General features: G+C 37.5%; 1 protein-coding gene across 1 annotated transcript in view; it reads left to right on the forward strand.

Annotated features, from left to right (window-relative positions):
- Positions 1 to 21,741, forward strand: part of PLCH1 (phospholipase C eta 1) — a 237,608-nt gene that overhangs the window by 139,867 nt on the left and 76,000 nt on the right. Inside the window, exons 5-6 of the mRNA XM_082626141.1 lie at positions 4,391 to 4,519; positions 7,801 to 7,971. Coding sequence (XP_082482267.1) covers positions 4,391 to 4,519; positions 7,801 to 7,971 — 300 coding nt within the window. The remainder of the gene's footprint in view (positions 1 to 4,390; positions 4,520 to 7,800; positions 7,972 to 21,741) is intronic.

A 21,741-nucleotide genomic window follows, 5' to 3' on the forward strand; every position in this document is an offset into this window, starting at 1 on the left:
CATAATATCCTTCTTTGTCTCTTACAGCCTTTTTTTGATTTAAAGTCTATTTTTTGATGTTAGTATAGCCACCCCAGCTCTCTTTTCTTTATGATTTGCATGGAATATCTTTTTCCATCCTTTCATTTTCAACCTGTTTGTGTTTTTGGATCTCAAGTGAGCCTCTTGTAGACAGCATGTAGTAGGGTTATAAGTTTTTGTCTATTCTGTCAATCTGTCTTTTGACTGGGGAGTTTAATTCATTTACATTAAAATAATTATTGATATGGATTAATATCCATTTTTGTGCTATTTGTTTTCTTTATGCCTTGTAGTTTTTTGGGTCTCTTATTTCTTGCATTACTCTCTTCTTTTTTTTGTATCAAAATATTTAAATCCCATTTATATAAATTCTATAGCTGTTTTCTTTGTGGTTACCTTGGGGATTACAATTAATGTCCTAAAGTTACAATACTCTAGTTTGAATTTTTACCAGCTTAGGTGAATAGTTTTTTGAACATGATTTGTTTGTCCATGTTTACTGGCAGTAGAAAGTTTTCATATGTGAATTAATCAGATTGACAGTTGAGGAATTTCATATTCTGAAAATATGCTGTCTGGAAAGTGAGTGTACCCCAGAACCACACAGAGGAACAATTTTATAAGAAATATTGAAGAGTTGATGTTTATGTCAGTGAGGAAAGAAAAGGAAACAGGAAATTAATGAATAATGAAGAGGAAGCTGATGTCAAAAATAGGGAATGTTATATTGAGTCAGAGAACCATCCTCATACAGATTTGTCAGAATTGGATAGGGGTTTAGATAATGTCTTAATATCAGAATGACATCCTTAATTGGATGTAAATTTAATAACATTAATTGAGGAGAACAGAGCTGATATGTTCATTATCATTACATTTCAGTTAGGCCTGAAAATTTCAACTGTGAATGAATAATGAGAATAATGAATCTTAAATAGTTGTATGAAAAAAATCCATCCAGGGGCTTCCCTGGTGGCGCAGTGGTTGAGAGTCTGCCAGCCAATGCAGGGGACACGGGTTCGTGCCCCTGTCCGGGAGGATCCCACATGCCGCGGAGTGGCTGGGCCCGTGAGCCATGGCCGCTGGGCCTGCGCGTCCGGAGCCTGTGCTCCGCAACGGGAGAGGCCACAACAGTGAGAGGCCCGCGTACCACAAAAAAAAAAAAAAAAAATCCATCCAGTGTAAAATGAAATTCAAGTTATTTCTGCAGTGTGGCCATGTTGAATGGAGGTAGATGAAGTACTCATGTCTATCAGAAGCGATACAGTATTGTGGTTTAGGAGCGTGACAGTGTTGCCCTGTCTGGGTCCAGCCCCAGCTCTGCCATGTACTATGTAACTTTGGGGGACTTACTTAAACCCTTTTACTTCAGAGTCTTTATCTGTAACATGGTGATGATGATAATGATGGTGCCCGCCCTATGTCATTGTGTGACCATCAAATGAGTTGATTATACACAAAGTGCTTTGAACACTGTCCAGCTCATATTAAGCATTTTATAAATAGTAGCTGCTTTTGTTATTGCTAAAGAGAGATAAGGATTGGCAAATCTTTTGCTTTTCCTGTTCAGATAGATTGATGTCTGAAAACTCGATGGTCCCAGCATGCAAAGATGCTGCTGCTGGCATATTCCTCCATCAGCTCATTCTCCTCCTTGGTGCCCCCACCTTACCTCTTGATGCCACTTAGGAAATTATTACCTGTAGAAGACTTTATGGGTATTGTAAATTGAAGCCTTACACCTTCCCTATAAGTCAGGGGTCCTGCAAACTGCAGCCTATAGGTAAATCTGACCCACCACCTTTTTATATGGGGTCCTAAGCTAACAATGGGTTTTCAATGGTTGAAAAAATCAAAAGAAGTATAAAGTTTGTGGCACATGAAATTTTATGCCAATTAACTTATGTATTATCTGTGGTAGCTTCTGTATAACAATGGCATAGTAGAGTAGTTGCAATTGAGACCAAATGGCCTGCAAAACTTAAAATATTTATTATCAGGCCCTCTTCAGAAAAAGTTTGCCCACCCCTGCACTAAATAATACCGTTCAATGCTTTATATTCTCCTAAAGTTTTTTGATTAAACAATACTAGGCCGTAATTTTCATTCAGTTTTTACTCTCCTAGTTTTTCTTTGCAGAATTACTATTTCTTTTCTTAAATTTATCATGTATTGGCTATGAATCATTAATTCAGGGTTTTCTTGGGCACTCATGTCTTAATTATGAACAACAACTTTGAGGTATCAGAATACTTTTACCTGCAGTTTTATCTTATACCATGTGTACTGTTACTGAGAGAGAATGGTATTTCCTTTCATAGAATCTTACAGTTGGAAGGGGCTTCAGGGTCATCTAGTTGTGCTCACAGACATTATACATGAAGAAATGGAAGCCCCAAGAGGTGATGTAAGTGATCCACTGTCACAGGGCCAAGTTAGCATGGAATCAGAAGTAGTGTATATTTCTTTGTCTGAGTCGGCCTCTGTTTCTGTCTTACCAATCCCAGATCCCCTAAACCAGTTGTCAAGGCCAGCTTGTGTGTTGAGACTGAAGGCCTTGCAGACACAGGCTCACCCAAAAGGGTTTTTTTCTGCAGAATATTCATGCTTAATGTCTGCTTGTACCTGCTTCTTCTCTGGAGAAGTCTTTGAGGTGCTTTGATAAAGAAGTATAGAATAAAAGGATGAAAATGCTGCCATCCTTGGACTCATTTATTCATTTCTTTGAACTCTGGCCAAATATTTTGTGGGGCACAGAGCAGTGTTCACAGTCAAAAGAAATAGAGCTCATGAAATGGGTGCTGTATTCCCAGAAAACAGAAAAAAATGAGATTCAGGTATTTACTAGTAACTGGCCCAAATGTTTCACTCTTTTGATTCTTCAGTTATTTTTCCCCTGGTCCTGGGTCACCCTTTAATTTCCAGGTATCATATATAATGAGGTCCTGCCTGAACTCTATGAGGAACAATTGAATTTGAAAGAACTGGGCTGGTTATATTCAAATGTTATAAGGGGAACAAAATGTGAAACAGATATTTACGATTGAAAAATCACTTCTATTTAACTTTAGGAGAAATAAGACTAATTTTCTAGTTTTTACTTTCTAAGGTATAATCTCCTATAATCATAGTTTGAATCACCTAAGAAGTATAAGTGTTCTGAGTTACTACTGGGAAGTTAGTTAATATCTTGTCTTAAATGAAAAATTTTCAGTTTGATGTCACCTGTTTGATAAGCAAATGTTATTCTTTGACACTTTCCTTTGACCTACTCCCATTCTCCCATTTCTTAGATTTAAACCTCAGTCTTTCCCTTACTTTGATTCTGTTTTTCTTCCATCATCTTCATTCTTTTCCTCTTCATTACCCTTTGAATTTTGAAGCTCAATTTGGTTTTCTAAATATACATACCATTCCTACCTTCTGTTGTCTACCCCCTAACAACTGTGAATCATACATTTAAAAAAAGCCCTCTGCTAAAACTTAACTGGGAATTTTAAACTCATCCATTTGTTACCAGTTATTCTGCTTCCTCACTATGTAAAATGACCCAAGACTCATCCTCCTGGGGGCCTTTTAAAATCTCAGTTCACATGATGTAAATCCTTTGTATCTAAACTCATATCCTCAGGCACCTAGTATCATACCTGAGCTTTGAAGCAACCTCTATCATATCAGGCTTGCAGTTCCTATTAATGCGCTTGATTTAGAAGTTGAGGATATTAGGTAAGAATTGTCAAAGCTAGTCATAGGAAGAGGAGCAGTGTAGAGACAGGCCTTCTGTGCAGGAGAAAACAGTGCTAGACCAAGTTGAAGGGAGACCTGGGTTTGGGACCTGGTTCTCTTACTAATTCTTACCAAATTTCTCCCTCTCTTCTAGTTTTATATCCTCATCTGAACAATGAGGAGATTGAATGAGATGGTCTAAGCTTCTAAATGTAAGCGTGGGACTGAGAAAAGGGAATTGAAAAGATCATGTTGTGTAGGGGTATTGTGAAGGTAAAAAAAAAAATACTAGATGAAAGGTCGTAGATGGAGAAGATAAGGCCTAAATTTGGTATACATGGGGCCTCATCACATCATAGAGATGCTTTAACAGTTTGGATAAAATGTTAAAGAAGCTCCCAGAATAATATGGTTTGACTCTCATTTCCCAGTGAAGGGAGTCACCTATATGTGCTCTCCTTACCCCAGTTCCTTTTGTTGTTGTCACTGTTAGTAGCTCACTAAGAGCCTGTGGATTGCAGGTCCTCCTCAAAAAAATTTCTTCTCCAGTTTGGTGTTAATGATAAATGTCCTTGTGAGTATTCTGTGAAAGCAGTTTTTATTTTGATGAAAATGCAAGTGTTTTTCTTGACCTTTCTGCAAGTGGGTGAAGCAGACCTTTGAGGAAGCTGATAAGAATGGTGATGGCTTATTGAACATTGAAGAGATACACCAATTGATGCACAAACTAAATGTCAATCTGCCCCGAAGAAAAGTCAGACAAATGTTTCAGGTATATTTTCACAATTGGATTGGCCTTATGTAAAATACACGTTGGAGGTTATCGATATCGGTATTTCAAAAGGCTATTTTGTCTTGTTGGAAGCTAATATTACCACTCTGTATTGTTTTGCTTTTCTTTGAAGACAGAGGCATTTTAGTTCATCAAGGAAAACTTCCTAAACTTAACATGTATCCACAGTTTCACTTCCTAAAGTGCTTTGTTGTTGTTGTTGCCATTTTTAGAGAGTAATTCTAAGCATTTTACCTGATACTTAAATAATGGGGTAAATGGGATCAAGTCACTTGAAGAGGATGATAACATCTCATCCACCAACCTCATGGTCTGTTGTGAGGATCAGAAAAAAGACTGAGTAACGTGACAAAATAGCACGTGTGGAAATCCTCAAGAGCCCTCTATTTTGTTACAGAGGAGTTTAAGATTTAGAATCCATAAGGCTTAGAAGTGCTGTATCACTTCTACCATTTAGGGAGCCCTCCAGAAGTTCACTTCTCTGCTTGTTGGTGTTAGATGAGATGCTCTTTCCCTGTTGGTAAGTTCTGGAGGAAAATCCATGGGCCCAAACTTATTCTGTGGCCCCCAGCTGGGATTGTACTCAGTCTTCCACCTAAGGTGCAGAAGTGAGTTCTGTTAAGTTAAAGTTGGTGCAAAGACATGTTAGATTATTAGTAATTAGTAGACTACTGATTTAGGAAATGCTCTTATTTGGAGATAAGCCATATGTATATCCATGTTTTGCAGTGATTTTCTAAGTGACTAAGTAGGTGATATTTTTAGTGTGTAAAATTAAGTATAAGGGTTATATTTTGTGATGTTTAATGTGTTGCACTTCCTTTGTTTTCTAACCTCGTGTTATCAGAGATGGTAAGGGCAGAAACAGCATGAGGGGTGAGTTGCAACAATGAATGGAAGATGGAGGATGGCTTCGATCTGTGACCTCTTATGGTCACAGGTCCTGTGGTCTTGTCCTTGGAAGCTAGAGATGGTTTGCACTGGGGGAACTTGGTCCCATTGCACTAAAGAGAAATGAAAGAAGAGGAAGGAATGAGATAGTCTATAAAAGGAACCAGAGATGGAATGAGGGACTTTGGAGGGGAAATGAGTTGTCACAGAGTGAATTGTCTTTAAACTATATGGAAAGGTTTGCCACGTTCTTGGCACTCCCTGTGACACCTTACTTTTGTTCTGGTCCAAGCCCCACCTCCCCATGCCGTTCCTTTCCATAGGAGATATTCATAGTACTGGAGATATAGCTCTGATTAAATCAGAGAGGCCACACTTAAATAGGAGGGCAAAGTCTATACCTACAAAAATAATGCTTTGGGGGGTACTTTTTGGAAATAAGATAGAGAAGTAACATAAGATATTGAACTATTTTTACTTCTATATTTTTTCCTCCTTCAGACACATTTTATCTCTAATACAATAAGTGTTTTAAAGGGTAAACCAGGAAATATTTATGTCAAAAGTCTTGTAAGTTCAAAGTTAATGCTTTAGAGAAGTTTTAAGAAAACAGTAATGTCTCTTTTTATGACCTTGAATTTAAAGACTGAAAGACTTCTCAAGCCGGGAGTGACTAGAGAAGCAGCTGGGCTTCTATTGTATGTAGAATATTTCTATCATAGGTCTTGCATGTAGCAGAGTTCTGTGAGTGCTCAGGGTGGAGTGATGGAAACAAAGATCTTAGTATTATTTTAAGGAATTTTTTTTTTTTTTTTTTACTGAATTGCTGGTAAAGACATTAAAGCCTTCCTGGAATTTTGTTTGCCTTTTTGTTGCAGTGCAAGATTCAACTGGTTTTTTTAAAAAATAATCTTTTAAGGTATGGATAGCTTCTTTTGAAGTCTTTGATGCTATTGCTTAAACCTTAGAGTTTTACTGCTCTTAATGGTTTAGGCATTTCCAAGGAAGTCTTGAAAAATGTATCATCTCTCTATCCAGGGTTAGATATTTTGAAACAAAGTTATGGCAGAAATATGAACATTAGACCTACTTTCTTTGGATGCAAAGACTCTACAACCAAGAGCCTCAAACACCAAAAATGTTGGTATTCTGTAGACCAATCTGTCTCTGCCTTTAAAATGACAGAAGGCAACAGCAACAGCATCACAAAGAAACAGTGTATGATTTAAATATTGGTCTAAGTGTTTGCTCATCATTGACCCAAAGTTAGCAAAGTTTAAAAAAGTATATTTTTATACACACTTTGACTTTCAAAACTGTATTTAAAACCACATACCAGCTGACTATATGTCACAACATCTATGAATTTCAAAATGCCATTCAGTCCCTGTCAGTTTTTGCTCAGCTACAACTGTGTTCACTTAAAATAAAGGAGATCATGTAAATGGATTGGTTACTCATTATATATCCCCAACAGTTTTATGGTTTTATGACAAATTCAGCCAATCCGAAGGCAGGTACGTGGCGAAAGATCCTTGCTTGATAATTACTAGGAACAAATAATTTCAACTAGTGATCAGTCCAGATGGATTTTTCAGGCTTTTATGGAGGAAAAGGTACCAATGATGCTGATGGCTGTAAGAGCAATAAGCTACCTATGCAGAATTAAGAGAGATTCTATTATAGGTAAAAATTATATTTGATTGAATCGCAGTTCAGAAGCTGATGAGAGACTAGAATTTTCATCATGTATTAAATGTATTTTCTCTCTTTTGTTCTTGATTAGTCTTGTCCAAAATTTCTTTTATTAGTTTTGTCAAAAGACCAGCTTTGGTTTAATTGCTCACCTTTGATGTTATATCTGCTTGTTTTCTATTTCATTGCTTTCTGCTTTTGTTTATAATTTATTTCCTTCTATTTTCTTTAGCTTAACTTTTTTCTAGCTTTTGGAGTTGAATTATTAGCTTCTCTGATTTTGCTTATACATTGAAAACTTCAAGTTTTTCTCTTAACTACTGCATCACCCAAGTTGTAACACGTAGTGCATGCGTTTGCTTCTGTACGTTTCATTTCCTATTTAGAAATGTGTCACTTTTCCAGACAGTTTTTTTTAAGCTTTGTTTGTTGCTTTATAAATTTACTGTGATCAGAGAAATTAGTTTTTATAAGGTTGATTCTTTATAATTTGAAACTTTTTTGTGGCCTAATATATAGTCAGTTTTAAAATTGATCCATGTGTGCTTGAAAAGAACTTGTTTACCATTTGTGAAATGTGTATTCGCCTTTTTTATAGTAAATATTATTTCCAGCTACTGAATTTCCTATTTCAAACTCTCACACTGCCTTTTTATTTTCTCTGCCTCTTTCAGGAAGCTGATACAGATGAGAATCAGGGAACTTTGACATTTGAAGAGTTCTGTGTTTTTTACAAAATGATGTCATTGAGACGGGACCTTTATTTGTTGCTTTTGAGCTACAGTGACAAGAAAGATCACCTAACTGTGGAAGAACTGGCTCAGTTTTTGAAGGTGGAGCAAAAGGTATCATTAGACTGTTAAACTGAATGTTTACTTAAAAATACTTGTGAAACATTACATGAGTTTTTCTTGAGGTTGGGTGTAGGTATACTTTAAATTTAGGATAGAGGGGTAAATATCACAATTCCACAAAAATCTTATCTATGAGTTATTTAAAATGTATTTCCAGCATCTTTAAAGAGGGGGTGACAAACTGAACACTTATGCAATTTTTAACCATAAATATGCATATTTTTCCACAGAGTAGTGACAGTTAACTCATGTGTTTCCTTTCAGATACCATGGTAATGTTTTCTTTATAGTAATAATATAGCTAGACATTTATTAACTATGACATAATTCTTAACTAGCAGTATAGTAGTTCATCGGTAAATATCTTCCTTTATAACTTGCCCTTTGCATCTCTTCCATTTTGGCTGAGCTGTATACTTTATAATTAATCAGTAATAGTAAGTAAAGCACTTTTCTGAATTCTGTGAGTCATTCTAGCCAATCTTGGAAACTGAGTTGTGGGAATTGACAAAGACTTTCTCCTTAATGAAACAAACTCTAAGCAGGCTCTTTTGAGCCATTTTTTCGAAGGTTCCATCCTTTGGCCTTGTCCTCAAGAGTCCAGCTGTGGCAAGAATCCTAAGTCAGTTTGACCAGAATCTCCATCCTCGATATCTAATCGCCCTCAATATCTGATAAAATTCCTTGCCTACCACTATTCCCTGGGTGATATTTGATCACCCTGGCCTGCATTTCAGGAAGAATCCTGTTAGGTCGGGCTAGCCAGAATCCCCTCTTATACCTCCACTGACCCCTACCTTGCTCCTGGGCTACAAATCTCCACTTGTATTCGAAAATAAGCCAGTTCTGTACTGAGCTCTCTTTTTCCGTTTTGCAATAGTTACTGATTAAAATCTATCTTTACTGTTTTAAGTAACGTCCAGAACTACCAAATTTGTAGTAGGCCAGGCAGAAGTGGGGGTAGCCTGAGCACCTCATTTGCGGCTGGCATCTGAAGTGGGGTTAGTCTGTGGGACTGAGCCCTGCAAGGTCTAATGCTGATTCCAGATGGTTAGTGTCATGACTGAATTGCATTGTTGGATACCCACCTAGTGTCGGAGAGTCAGAGAGTTGATGGTGTCAGAAAAAAGACACTAGACCTGGTAATATTTTACTTTATCCTATTACCACAATCACATACATTTTAGGAATTATAGATCCAGATTTTATACATGTTGTTGCTTTAAGGATTAAGCCAGATAGTGTTAGCAAAATGTTTTATCAAAATCAGTTATTTTAGTTTGATAATTTGGCAAAGGCAGATATTCTCCATTAATAAAGTTAGCTGTTAAGATAGGCAGAAAATGGGAATGGGGTAATAGAAGAATTATTCTCCCCAGAGAACATGCCCTTTATAAATCTCTATTCCCTGTTTCCTGCAATTATAACTACTCCTGCATTGTCATCAGAAGAACTCTTCACAGTATAGTGGAAAGAACCTTAGACCAGGAAATCTGCATTTCATATCCTGCGAGCTTTATTGGTTGGAGAATCTTGGGCAGGCCGTTCAGTATTGTTTCTGAGCCTTGGTTTCCTGATCTGTACAAAGGGGAGCTGATACCTACCTTTCTTATCTCACAGTGTCAGGTTGAAAATTGATTGGGATGATGAATGTGAAAGCCCTTTGACAGAGATATTCAGAAGCACAGCAGTGTGAGAAATTAAAATGTTCAAAGAAAGGGACTTCAAATTCATTAGTGCTAGTGGAATTTACCCAATCCATTTGAATAGCAATAGTGGATGTCACTTGCTAAGGGGCATATGTTTCTTCCCTCCTTTTGTTATATTGACATTCAACCAGTAAATTTTAGTTGGGGAAAACAGAAGCCAGTGTTCTGTGACATCTGCTCCTGGCAGATGATTACGCGTTTCCAGTTTAATTTTCTAAACTAGCTTGAAGCTACATGTCGGTATAACATGAAAGAAATTTTTTAAAATTATCATATATCAAGAGGCATAAACCATAAAGGAAAATATTAATGTCCTGAAACTTTATATGTGGTCCAATATATCAAACATCATAAAATGAATGTCAGGTACAAACTCGGAAAATATTTATAATACACAAAAGAGAGAAATAGTGAATTTCCTTAATATGGAAAGTGCTTTCATAGACTATTGAGGGAAAAGATGACTACCCAATAGAAAAATGTGCAAAACAATTGAAACATATTAAAAAAATTGCACAATGTCAGTGATCTATTAAAAATGTTCATCCTGGGCCTCCCTGGTGGCGCAGTGGTTGAGAGTCCGCCTGCCGATGCAGGGGATACGGGTTCGTGCCCCGGTCTGGGAGGATCCCATATGCCGCGGAGCGGCTGGGCCCGTGAGCCATGGCCGCTGGGCCTGCGCATCCGGAGCCTGTGCTGCGCAACGGGAGAGGCCACAACAGTGAGAGGCCCGCATACCGCAAAAAGAAAAAAAAAAAAAATGTTCATCCTTCACTAGTAATTTAAAAATGTGAAAAAAAACCAAGACTTTTTTGAATTTTACTTTTTATTTTAATATGCTTCTGCTTTATTTCCATTAAAAATTTTTTTATTGGAGTATAGTTGATTTACAATGTTAAGAGACCATTTTTCACCCATCAAATTAGTAAAGGTTAAAAAAATATACTACCAAACATGGTGTCCATTTCTTATATTTCTGGTGAAGCTGTGGAATGGTACAATCTTTCTATGGGCAGTTTTATCATTAAATTTTATATAATATATAAAATGTTTACCAATCCATTTTACATCTAGTAGTTCATCCTAAGGAAATAATTGTGTATAGGAAAAAAAAGGTATAAAGTTGTGCATTTCAGCATTCTTTAAAACAGAGAAAAATTGGACATGATCTAAAAGTGCAGCAGGAGAGTCATTAGTCAAGAGTTTTGTGGGGTTTTGAGTTTCAAAATGGGATTTTCACAGTGGAACGAATCTGAAGCAATTTGATGATCCATATGGCAGTAATTCATTCGTTTGTGATGGCGTAAGATTGGTGTAGACACCAGAGTATTCAAATTTTACAGATTTACTCAGTTGTGAAATGAAATATCACTGCCGGCCACATATGCTGTCCGGGATTATGGGAGTTCAAATATTGGCCCGTGAGTCAGATTTTTATTCCACTGAAGCTCTTTGCAAATTGAATTTATGCCTTTGACAGGTCCAACTGCTGTTTGATTAGGACTTTCATCCTTAAAATATGATGTGCTAAGGTAAATTCTTACTGTCTTTTATATCTGTGAAGAAGTGCCAGTTAAGGAAGAAGACAGTTGGCTGAGGTTTCTCTTCCGTTGCTTCCTTGCATCCACAGATCAAGATCACAGATGTCCACTAGTCTGTGGTTCCAGAGTACGAGGGTTGGTTGAGGCTCTTTGTTTCATTTTTTCCCCTGTTTGCCAAAAAGCAACCTTAATCTCCTCCAGAGTTCCTATCCATTTTTTGGCACTGGCGCTGAATGTGTTTTGAGCTTAATTCTTTTCAGAGTTTTGGTTCAGGAGTGAGAAATTGATTTCATTCCCCCAACTCTCCTTGACAACTTTTCTTAGCAAGCCTCTACCTTCTTTTTATCTTTTTGTTTCTCATGGATAGAAGAGCGAGGAAGAGAAGGCAGGAATATTGAAGGGCCCTTATTGTTTACAAACACTTCTAGCTGTTAACCAAGGGCAAAAGCTACTTCCATAGATAAGTCAAAAGCAGAATTCTATTTATGTAGTGTTTTTATCTGAAATATGCACGTGGATGGTTAATTCCAGGGGAGTTTTCAGAACTTTTCTGATCCCATGCTAGAGCACCCTCTTCTTGCTGAACTTTATGGCATAGACCTATACATTATCCCTTTGTGGTGGTTCTAACAGTTGCTCGTTTTGCTTTTTTATTCTTTCTGCTGAAATATTCCCTTGATTCTTCTGATCCAATTATAGGTGTCATTTGTTCCCTCTCCCTTCATTACCCTTTACTGAATCCAGACTGGTTTGGTGAGAGTCATGGTCATTCTAATCTTACTTCTCTTGTGAGAAATAATTATAAATTCTTCTTTGCTATAACTACCCCTTTCTGGCGCTAGTGTACCTTTATCTTTTTTTTTTTAAGCATTCTTCTCATCATAAAAGCAGTCCTTGGGCCTCCCTGGTGGCGCAGTGGTTGAGAGTCCGCCTGCCGATGCAGGGGATACGGGTTCGTGCCCCGGTCTGGGAGGATCCCATATGCCGCGGAGCGGCTGGGCCCGTGAGCCATGGCCGCTGGGCCTGCGCATCCGGAGCCTGTGCTGCGCAACGGGAGAGGCCACAACAGTGAGAGGCCCGCATACCGCAAAAAAAAAAAAAAAAAAAAAAAAAAAAGCAGTCCTTTAAGAGGCTTTCCTGAATTTGTTTTATTTTTCTTAATTATTCACAGTTAAAGCAGTGAGAGACTGTTCAGAGTAATTATGTCATGTAATATTTTTTCTCCCTTGAATATAGTTCCCAAATGACATTTTTCTGTGAAATAGCCATGTATTTAAATGCTTTGAAATTTGTAGATTAATTTTTGGATGAGTGAGAGTAGCCATTTTGGGGAGATAAATAACTATCATGGTTGTCTTATTCAGCTGGAAACTGAATGACCATTCATTTAGAGATATTTCTCTACTCCCTGCTGAAATTACCCAAAATACAGTAAAAAGACCTCTTCCCCCTGTAAAACCACAAGGACAAAGAGAATGGGGGAGGAAACAGAAACAACAAAATCTTAAAACTTGTCTGATCCAAAGGAGACTCCAGAGCACTGAAACTCAAGCCCACAGAGCAGGAAACCACAAAGCATGTTCATTTGCCCAGAAGAACCCAAGAAAGATCAAAAATGAAATTCACATGATACTCTGAAAACAGGAGAAGAGCAGGGGTTGAAAACACAAGCACTGGTTGGAAGTCTGATCCAGATGTAGTTAGGGCTCCAGATTCTCTCCCCTACCTCTTGCAGCAGGACAGCTGTCCCTTCTCCACCCTGGCATAAAACTGAAAATAAGAGCTGGAGGAGGATGGACCAGAAGAACCTGGACTGAGTCATACCAGGCACACCTGAGTGTGGGCACTGAAACATGGGGAACATGGCAGATGGTTTATAAAGATGGCTACAGTAGCTCCCACATCCCTGTATGTGTGTGGCTTTGCAGCATGACATTGCCTCTCCTCCCATCAAGAAGTGGAGTCTGTTTTTCTGCTCCTTGAATCTGGGCTGGCTTTGCAACCTGGTTTGACTAATGGATTGTAGCAGACTAGATGTGCAAGGAACGTAGGCTTCAGGGAGCCTTGGCAGTTCCACTCTTGCCCTGTTGGGGCTGTGAGACTATCATGTGAGGAAGCCAGGTAGTTTCTCTGAGGAGGAGAGACCACGTGAAGAGGCCCAGCCAACAGCCAGCACCAGCCACAGTCATGTTGGTGAGGCCATTTTGGACCATCTGACTATAGTCACCTGACTAGATGCCTGCAGTCACGTGAGTAACCCCTAGGTGAAAACACAATAACCGTGTGGCTGGACTCAGTCCCACTTACCATCCTACACAATTGTGAACAAGTATTGATAAGTGGTGGTGGTTTTAAGTTTCTAAGTTTTGGGAGGTTTGTTTCACAAAAATAGATATGAATACAAAGATTAAGTGAACATTTATGCATTGAAGTGTGAGAGCCATAACCCTCTTCCAAGGTTCAGCTCCCAGGTTTATCCCTTCCAAGTAGGACTTTGGAAAAATTTCCTTAGAGGCATATTACAGACTATAGTGGGTTGAATAGTAGCCTGAAAAGATATGTCCAAGTCCGAACTCCCAGTATCCGTAAATGTGACCTTACTTGGAAGTAGGGTCTTTGTAGATGTACTTAAGGATGTTAAGATGAAATATCCTACATTTTGTGTGGACCCTAAATCCAATGATGAGTGTTCTTATAAGCAACAGAAAAGAGGACATAGATACACAGGGAAGGTGGCTGTGTGAAGATGGAGGCAGAGATTGTAGTTATGAAGCTCCAAGCCAAGGAATGCCAAGATTTGCCAGCAGCCATCAGAAGCAAGGGGAGGAGAGGTATGGAATAGATTCTCCCTCCAAGTCTCCAGAGGGAATCATCCCTTTTAACACCTTGATTTTGGACTTCTGTCCTGCAGGAATGAGAGAGAATAAGTTTCTGTTGTTTTCAGTCCTGAGTTTGTAGTACTTTATTATAGCAGCCCTAGGAAACTAACACACCAACCCAAGGAAGAAAAACCCTAAAGATATTTACATCAGAAATTTCCTGAGTCCAGCCAGAGAATTCTACAGTGAAGCCCACTAGTCAGTAAGCTCTGCTCATGAATACAGAGCTTCCAGCCAATTTTTTCTTGCCTTAGTTTGAAATAGGTTTTTAAATAGTCAGTTTAAAAAGTGGGTTTTAAATAACCAAGGCTTACCACATTTGAGGAAATTCTCTGCTTTAAAAAAGAGACAAAGGCAAACAAATAGAATCAAGAAACTTGGAGGAAATAGAGGCAATGCAGGGAGAAGGAAACTTTAAAAACTGACATTAATACAGCAGAGCGATTAAAAAAATTTCAGCCATGAAGCAAGAGAAAGATGCTATGAGAAAAGAAGATTCAGAGGAAGAAGAGAGCAGGGAACTAAATTCATTAGTTGGCTTAGAAGATAAAGTTGAGAAAATTTTCCCAAAAGGAGAACAAACAGGAAAGAAATGGAAAAAACATAAGGACATTAGTAGATCGATCCTGAAGGTCCGCTATCTGAATAACAGGAGTTACAGAAAAAGATAAAAAATAGAAGGGAAGATATTATCAAATAAGTAATACAAAAAATGATTAGAGCCAAAAGGGAGGAATGTCTAAATTGGCAGAGTCCACTGAGTGCCAAACACAGTGAATGTAGAAAGATCCACGCAGAGACAAATCAAAGTGAAATTTTGCAGTGCCAAGGATAAAATGAAACCCTAAAGACTTGCAGAAAGGGGGGAAGAAAGCCTTATCAAATTAATGAACAAAGACAGGTCCTGTAAAAAGGATTGGAATCAGACTTCTCAACAGCAACTCTGGAAGCCAAAAAACATGAAGCAATGATTTCCGGCCTAGAACTTTCTACCTGGTCAATTTGTCAACCAAATGTGTACACAGAATAAAAAACACACATAACACACACAAAAATATGTGCAAGAAATAAATGATTTACCTCTCAAGTGCTCTTTGATAAGAGTGACAGAATGAAATTGGGACAAAAAGCTGAGTGAAATTTTAGAACTCAACCAGCCTGGAAAAAGGAGGACCTTTATAGTGGAAAAAATGGAATTCATGGATTCCCTCTTGCCTTTGATGTGGAAAATTATACCAAGAGACCATTAGAGTTATTGGGAAGAATTTGTGGTAGGGACATTACAAATTAAACAAATGGATGGGAAGTCCAGCAGTTAAATCAGAAGAAAATTCTATAAGAATAGAAACACAATCATATTATACAATAGACCTAATGTTAACATTTGCATATTCAGGACAATTTACACACTGAATTGTAGTTTAATAAAAGTTAAGATATAACTGTATTGGGAGGATGGATAGAGGGCGAAAGTTACTTTTGCTGGCCCAAAAAAGTTGTCTTTATTTAAAAACAATAAAAGTTAAGAATGTTTAAAGTGTATGAAATAGAAAATAGCATCATTAACATAATAATTAGGAGTATAAAGACTCATTCCACAAGAAATATCTAGAGATGTTGACATTATTACCTCTGGGCAGTGGCTCTGCATGTAAAGGGGGAATTCTGCTTTTAGTCATAAGCATCTCTGTTTTGACTGACTTAATTATGGATATGTTACTTTGGTAAAAATAAATGGAAAAGAGTTTAGGAACGTTAAAATTCTTTGCAAATTATATTATGATTTTGTGTTTCGTGTGATTTGGGAGTCATTCCAATCTGGAATCATCAAAGAGGTCAAATTATGATAACTGATTTAAAAGTTGCAAAATTTTCAAAAGTTAAGATCCAGGAGTTTCAGCTATACTGAAGAAATAATCACTTTTAAAAGTAAGTATTTCAAGACAGCTAGTGGGAAGCAGCCGCATAGCACAGGGAGATCAGCTTGGTGCTTTGTGACCACCTAGAGGGGTGGGATAGGGAGGGTGGGAGGGAGGGAGACGCAAGAAAGGAGAGATATGGGAACGTATGTATATGTATAACTGATTCACCTTGTTATAAAGCGGAAACTAACACACCATTGTAAAGCAATTATACTCCAATAAAGATGGTAAAAAAAAAAAGTAAGTATTTCAATTTCTTAGTAGAAGTAAAGAAAACACCCAGACAGTAGATACAACGTAGAAGAAAAAGCTTTGGACTTGAATTGAGAAAGTTGAAATTTGAACTTTGGTGCTGCCATTTAATGATTTTATGACTTTGGTTGTGATAATTAACCATTCCCAGTGTCAGTTTTCCTACCTACAGTATGGGGATAAAGATACTAAGTTTACAAGAGCTATTTAAGATTATGGATGTAAAAACTTTTTATAAAACTGCATAACATTGACTACATTATATAAACGTAATCAAGTTTTCCTCCAGTTCTTCTTTTAGCACAAATTGCCCTGTATAGAAAAAACAATCACTAGTGTTACGAGACAGTGAGTGGCTCAGATACTGATAGCAAACAAGACTTTCAAGTGAACTCCATGGGAAACAGGGAGAAAATGTTTCTGTTGCATCTTATCAGCCATGTCAAATAGAAAGCAAAACAAGGGAAAAAAGAACAATAAAGAGCATTAAACTATGTTAAACCTTCATTCATACAGTAAAATCCCAATGTAACTTTCAAAGTGAGGTCCGAAAAAGTCAATTGTGTAAAATGCAAGATTTTGCTATTGGGAAGTTAATTAAATGAAAGCAGGGGTGGAGGAAGGATGGGAGCAGATTGACTTACATTTTAATTCTCATTGTTATGAGGTTTTAATGTATTTCACTGAGTTAATCCTTAATACTTGAATTTGGGATTAGCTCCCATTATTTCTTACATGGTGCCCAGGAAATTTGGGGCTTCCTAGAATGCCTACTGATATTTTCACCAATTTAATGAATACTTTTCAAATATGATGATTCTTGTTAACAGATTCTGCTTTGTATTTTGAGCTAGTAACATGTTCTCATCGGCAATTAGCTCCATCCCAGGATGCCGGGGGTTTTTTTTGTTTGTTTCCTTGAATTTTTTTAGATCTCATGGGCTCCTGGTAGACTACCTGAGTCTAGTGCAAGGCCCCAACATCTCTGAACAAATGGCCTCGTAAACCAAATAACTGCAAAGTAAATTCAGTCTTCCAATGGCACATACAATTTTTATCAATTTGGTTCTTTCTATTTTGTGAGAAATTTTTTATCTTTTCGACTGCACGTGATAAGTCTCTTTAGCTTATAGCAGACAAATTAATGAGCTGCTTAAAGCCAGACTAGGTCAGTTGAGTTCCTTGCAGGTAGCATGGTTTCATTTATTTATGGTATTTTTGGGTTGTGTCTGGTAATGTAGGCCTCTGCATGGAGTAAAGATTATAAAATTTATGCAAAGAATGTGTTAGCCATTTTGCAGCTAGTTTTAGGGGGAAAAAAGCATTCTGTGCTCTTTCAAACATGCAAAAAATGTTTGCATAACAGCTTTTTTTCCCCCCTGCAATAAGTTAAATGCTATTAAATAGTTTGAATTACATTTCACTAAAGCATAGGTATTGAACCTAAGAGATAATGGAATTTTTGAGAATATCATTAAAATATAAAATACGGGCTCCCAAGTTAGCTTCCTCTATTATTATTCATTAGTATATATATTTATTGATTGATCTTTTTTATTTTATTAAAAAAATTTTTTTAATACAGCAGATTCTTATTATCTATTTTATACACATCAGTGTATACATGTCAATCCCAATCTCCCAATTCATCCCACCACCCCACCCCCCACCTTCCCCCCTTGGTGTCCATATGTTTGTTCTCTACATCTGTGTCTCTATTTCTGCCTTTTCATCTGTACCATTCATCTAAGTTCCACATATATGCATTAATATACGATATTTGTTTTTCTCTTTCTGACTTCACTCTGTATGACAGTCTCTAGGTCCATCCACATATTGACAAATGACCCAGTTTCATTCCTTTTTATGGCTAACATTCCATTGTACATATGTACCACATCTTCTTTATCCATCCGTCTCTCGATGGGCATTTAGGTTGCTTCCATGACCTGGCTATTGTAAATAGTGCTGCAATGAACATTGTGGTACATGACTCTTTTTGAATTATGGTTTTCTCAGGGTATATGCCCAGTAGTGGGATTGCTGGGTCATATGGTAGTTCTATTTTAAGTTTTTTAAGGAACAGCCATACTGTTCTCCATAGTGTCTGTATCAGTTTACATTCCCACCAACAGTGCAAGAGGGTTCCCTTTTCTCCACACCCACTCCACACTTGTTGTTTGTAGATTTTCTGATGATGCCCATTCTATTTTCTTAAATTAATTTATTTAATATTTATTTATTTATTATTTTTGCCTGCGTTGGGTCTTTGTTGCTGCACGTGGGCTTTCTCTAGTTGCAGGGAGCAGGGGCTACTCTTCGTTGTGGTGCGCCAGCTTCTCATTGCAGTGGCTTCTCTTGTTGCAGGCTCTAGGTGCATGGGCTTCAGTAGTTGTGGCTCGTGGGCTTCAGGAGTTGTGGTTTGCGGGCTCTAGAGCACAGGCTCAGTAGTTGTGGCGCACGGGCTTAGTTACTCTATGGCATGTGGGATCTTCCCGGACCAGGGCTCAAACCCATGTCCCCTGCATTGACAGATGGATTCTTAACCACTGCTCCACCAGGGAAGCCCAATGATGCCCATTCTGACTGGTGTGAGGTGATACCTCATTGTAGTTTTGATTTGTATTTCTCTAATAATTAGTGATGTTGAGCAGCTTTTCATGTGCCTCTTGGCCATCTGTATGTCTTCTTTGGAGAAATTTCTATTTAGGTCTTCTGCCCATTTTTGGATTGGGTTGTTTGTTTTTTTAATATTGAGCTGCATGAGCTGTTTATATATTTTGAAGATTAATCCTTTGTCCATTAATTTGTTTGCAAATGTTTTCTCCCATTCTGAGGGTTGTTTTTTCATCTTGTTTATAGTTTCCTTTGCTGTACAAAAGCTTTTAAGTTTCATTCAGTCCCATTTGTTTATTTTTGTTTTTATTTCCATTTCTCTAGGAAGTGGGTCAAAAAAGTGTTGTGATTTATGTCAAAGAGTGTTCTTCCTACGTTTTACTGTAAAAGTTTTATAGTGTCCGGTCTTACATTTAGGTCTTTAATCCATTTTGAGTTTATTTTTGTGTATGGTGTTAGGGTGTGTTGTAATTTCATACTTGTACATGTAGCTGTCCAGTTTTCCCAGCACCACTTATTGAAAAGACTATCTTTTCTCCATTGTATATCCTTGCCTCCTTTGTCATAGATTAGTTGTCCATATGTGTGTGGGTTTATCTCTGGGCTTTCTATCCTGTTCCATTGATATATATTTCTGTTTTTGTGCCAGTACCATATTGTCTTGATTACTGTAGCTTTGTAGAATAGTCTGAATTCAGGGAGTCTGATTCCTCCAGCTCCGCTTTTTTCCTACAAAATTGCTTTGACTATTTGGGGTCCTTTGTATCTCCATACAAATTTTAAGATTTTTTGTTCCAGTTCTGTAAAAAATGCCATTGGTAATTTGATAGGGATTGCATTGAATCTGTAGATGGCTTTAGGTAGTGTAGTCATTTTCACAATATTGATTCTTCCAATCAAAGAACATGGTATATCTTTCCATCTGTTTGTGTCATCTATAATTTCTTTCATCAGTGTCTTATAGTTTTCTGCATATACGTCTTTTACCTCCTTAGGCAGGTTTATTCCTAGGTATTTTATTCTTTTTGTTGCAATGGTGAATGAGATTGTTTACTTAATTTCTCTTTCTGATCTTTTGTTGTTAGTGTATAGGAATGCAAGAGATTTCTGGGCATTAATTTTGTATCCTGCAACTTTACCAAATTCATTGATTAGCTCTAGTAGTTTTCTGCTTGCATCTTCAGGATTTTCTACGTATAGTATCATGTCATCTGCAAACAGTGACAGTTTTACTTCTTCTTTTCCAATTTGTATTCCTTTTATTTTGTTTTCTTCTCTGATTGCTGTGGCTAGGACTTCCAAAACTCTGTTGAATAAAAGTGGTGAGAGTGGACATCCTTGTCTTGTTCCTGATCTTAGAAGAAATGCTTTCAGTTTTTCACCATTGAGAGTGATGTTTGCTGTGGGTTTGTCGTATATGGCCTTTATTATGTTGAGGTAGGTTCCCTCTCTGCCCACTTTCTGGATAGTTTTTATCATAAATTGGTGTTGAATATTGTCAGAAACTTTTTCTGCATCTATTGAGATGATCATATGGTTTTTATTCTTAATTTATTAATATAGTGTGTCGCATTGATTGATTTGCATATACTGAAGAATCCTTGCATTGCTGGGATAAATCCCACTTGATCATGGTATATAATCCTTTTAACATGTTGTTGGGTTCAGTTTGCCAGTATTTTGTTGAGGATTTTTGCATCTATATTCATCAGTGATATTGGTTGGTAATTTTGTTTATTTGTGGTATCTTTGTCTGGTTTTGGTATCAGGGTGATGGTGGCCTCATTGAATGAGTTTGGGAGTGTTCCTTCCTCTGCAGATTTTTGGAAGAGTTTGAGAAGGATGGGTTTTAGCTCTTCTTTATATGTTTGATAGAATTCCCCTGTGAAGCCATCTAGTCCTGGACTTTTGTTTGTTGGAAGATTTTTAATCACAGTTTCAATTTCATTACTTGTGATTGGATTGTTCATATTGTCTATTTCTTCCTGGTTCAGTCTTGGAAGGTTATACCTTTCTAAGAATTTGTGCATTTCTTCCAGGTTGTCCATTTTATTGGCATAGAGCTGCTTGTAGTAGTCTCTTAGGATGCTTTGTGTTTCTGTGGTGTCCACTGTAACTTCTCCTTTTTCATTTCTAATTTTATTGATTTGAGTCCTCTCAGTCATTTTTTGATGAGTCTGGCTAAAGGTTTATCAATTTTGTTTATCTTCTCAAAGAACCAGCTTTTAGTTTTATTGATCTTTGCAATTTTTTCTTTGTTTCTAATTCATTTATTTCTGCTATGATCTGTATGATTTCTTCTAACTTTCGGTTTTGTTTGTTCTTTCTCTAGTTCCTTTAGGTGTAAGTTTAGATTGTTTGTTTGAGATTTTTCTTGTTTCTTGAGGTAGGATTGTATTGCTATAAACTTCCCTCTTAGAACTGCTTTTTCTGCATCCCATAGGTTTTGGATCGTTGTGATTTCATTGTAATTTGTCTCTAGGTTTTTTTTTTTTTTTTTGTGGTGGTACATGGGCCTCTCACTCTTGTGGCCTCTCCCGTTGTGGAGCACAGGCTCTGGAGGCACAGGCTCAGCAGCCATGGCTCACGGGCCCAGCTGCTCCGTGGCACATGTGATCTTCCTGGACCGGGGCACAAACTGCGTCCCCTGCATTGGCAGGCACACTCTCAACCACTGCACCACCAGGGAAGCCCCTCTAGGTATTTTTTGATTTCCTCTTTGATTTCTTCCGTGATCTCTTGGTTATTTAGTAACGTATTGTTTATCCTCTGTGTGTTTGTGTTTTTTCCTTGTAATTGATTTCTAATCTCATAGTGTTGTCATCGGAAAGGATGCCTGGTG

The sequence above is a fragment of the Mesoplodon mirus genome (assembly GCF_964341445.2).
Source record: "Mesoplodon mirus genome assembly, chromosome: 6".
NCBI classification, from domain to species: domain Eukaryota; kingdom Metazoa; phylum Chordata; class Mammalia; order Artiodactyla; family Ziphiidae; genus Mesoplodon; species Mesoplodon mirus.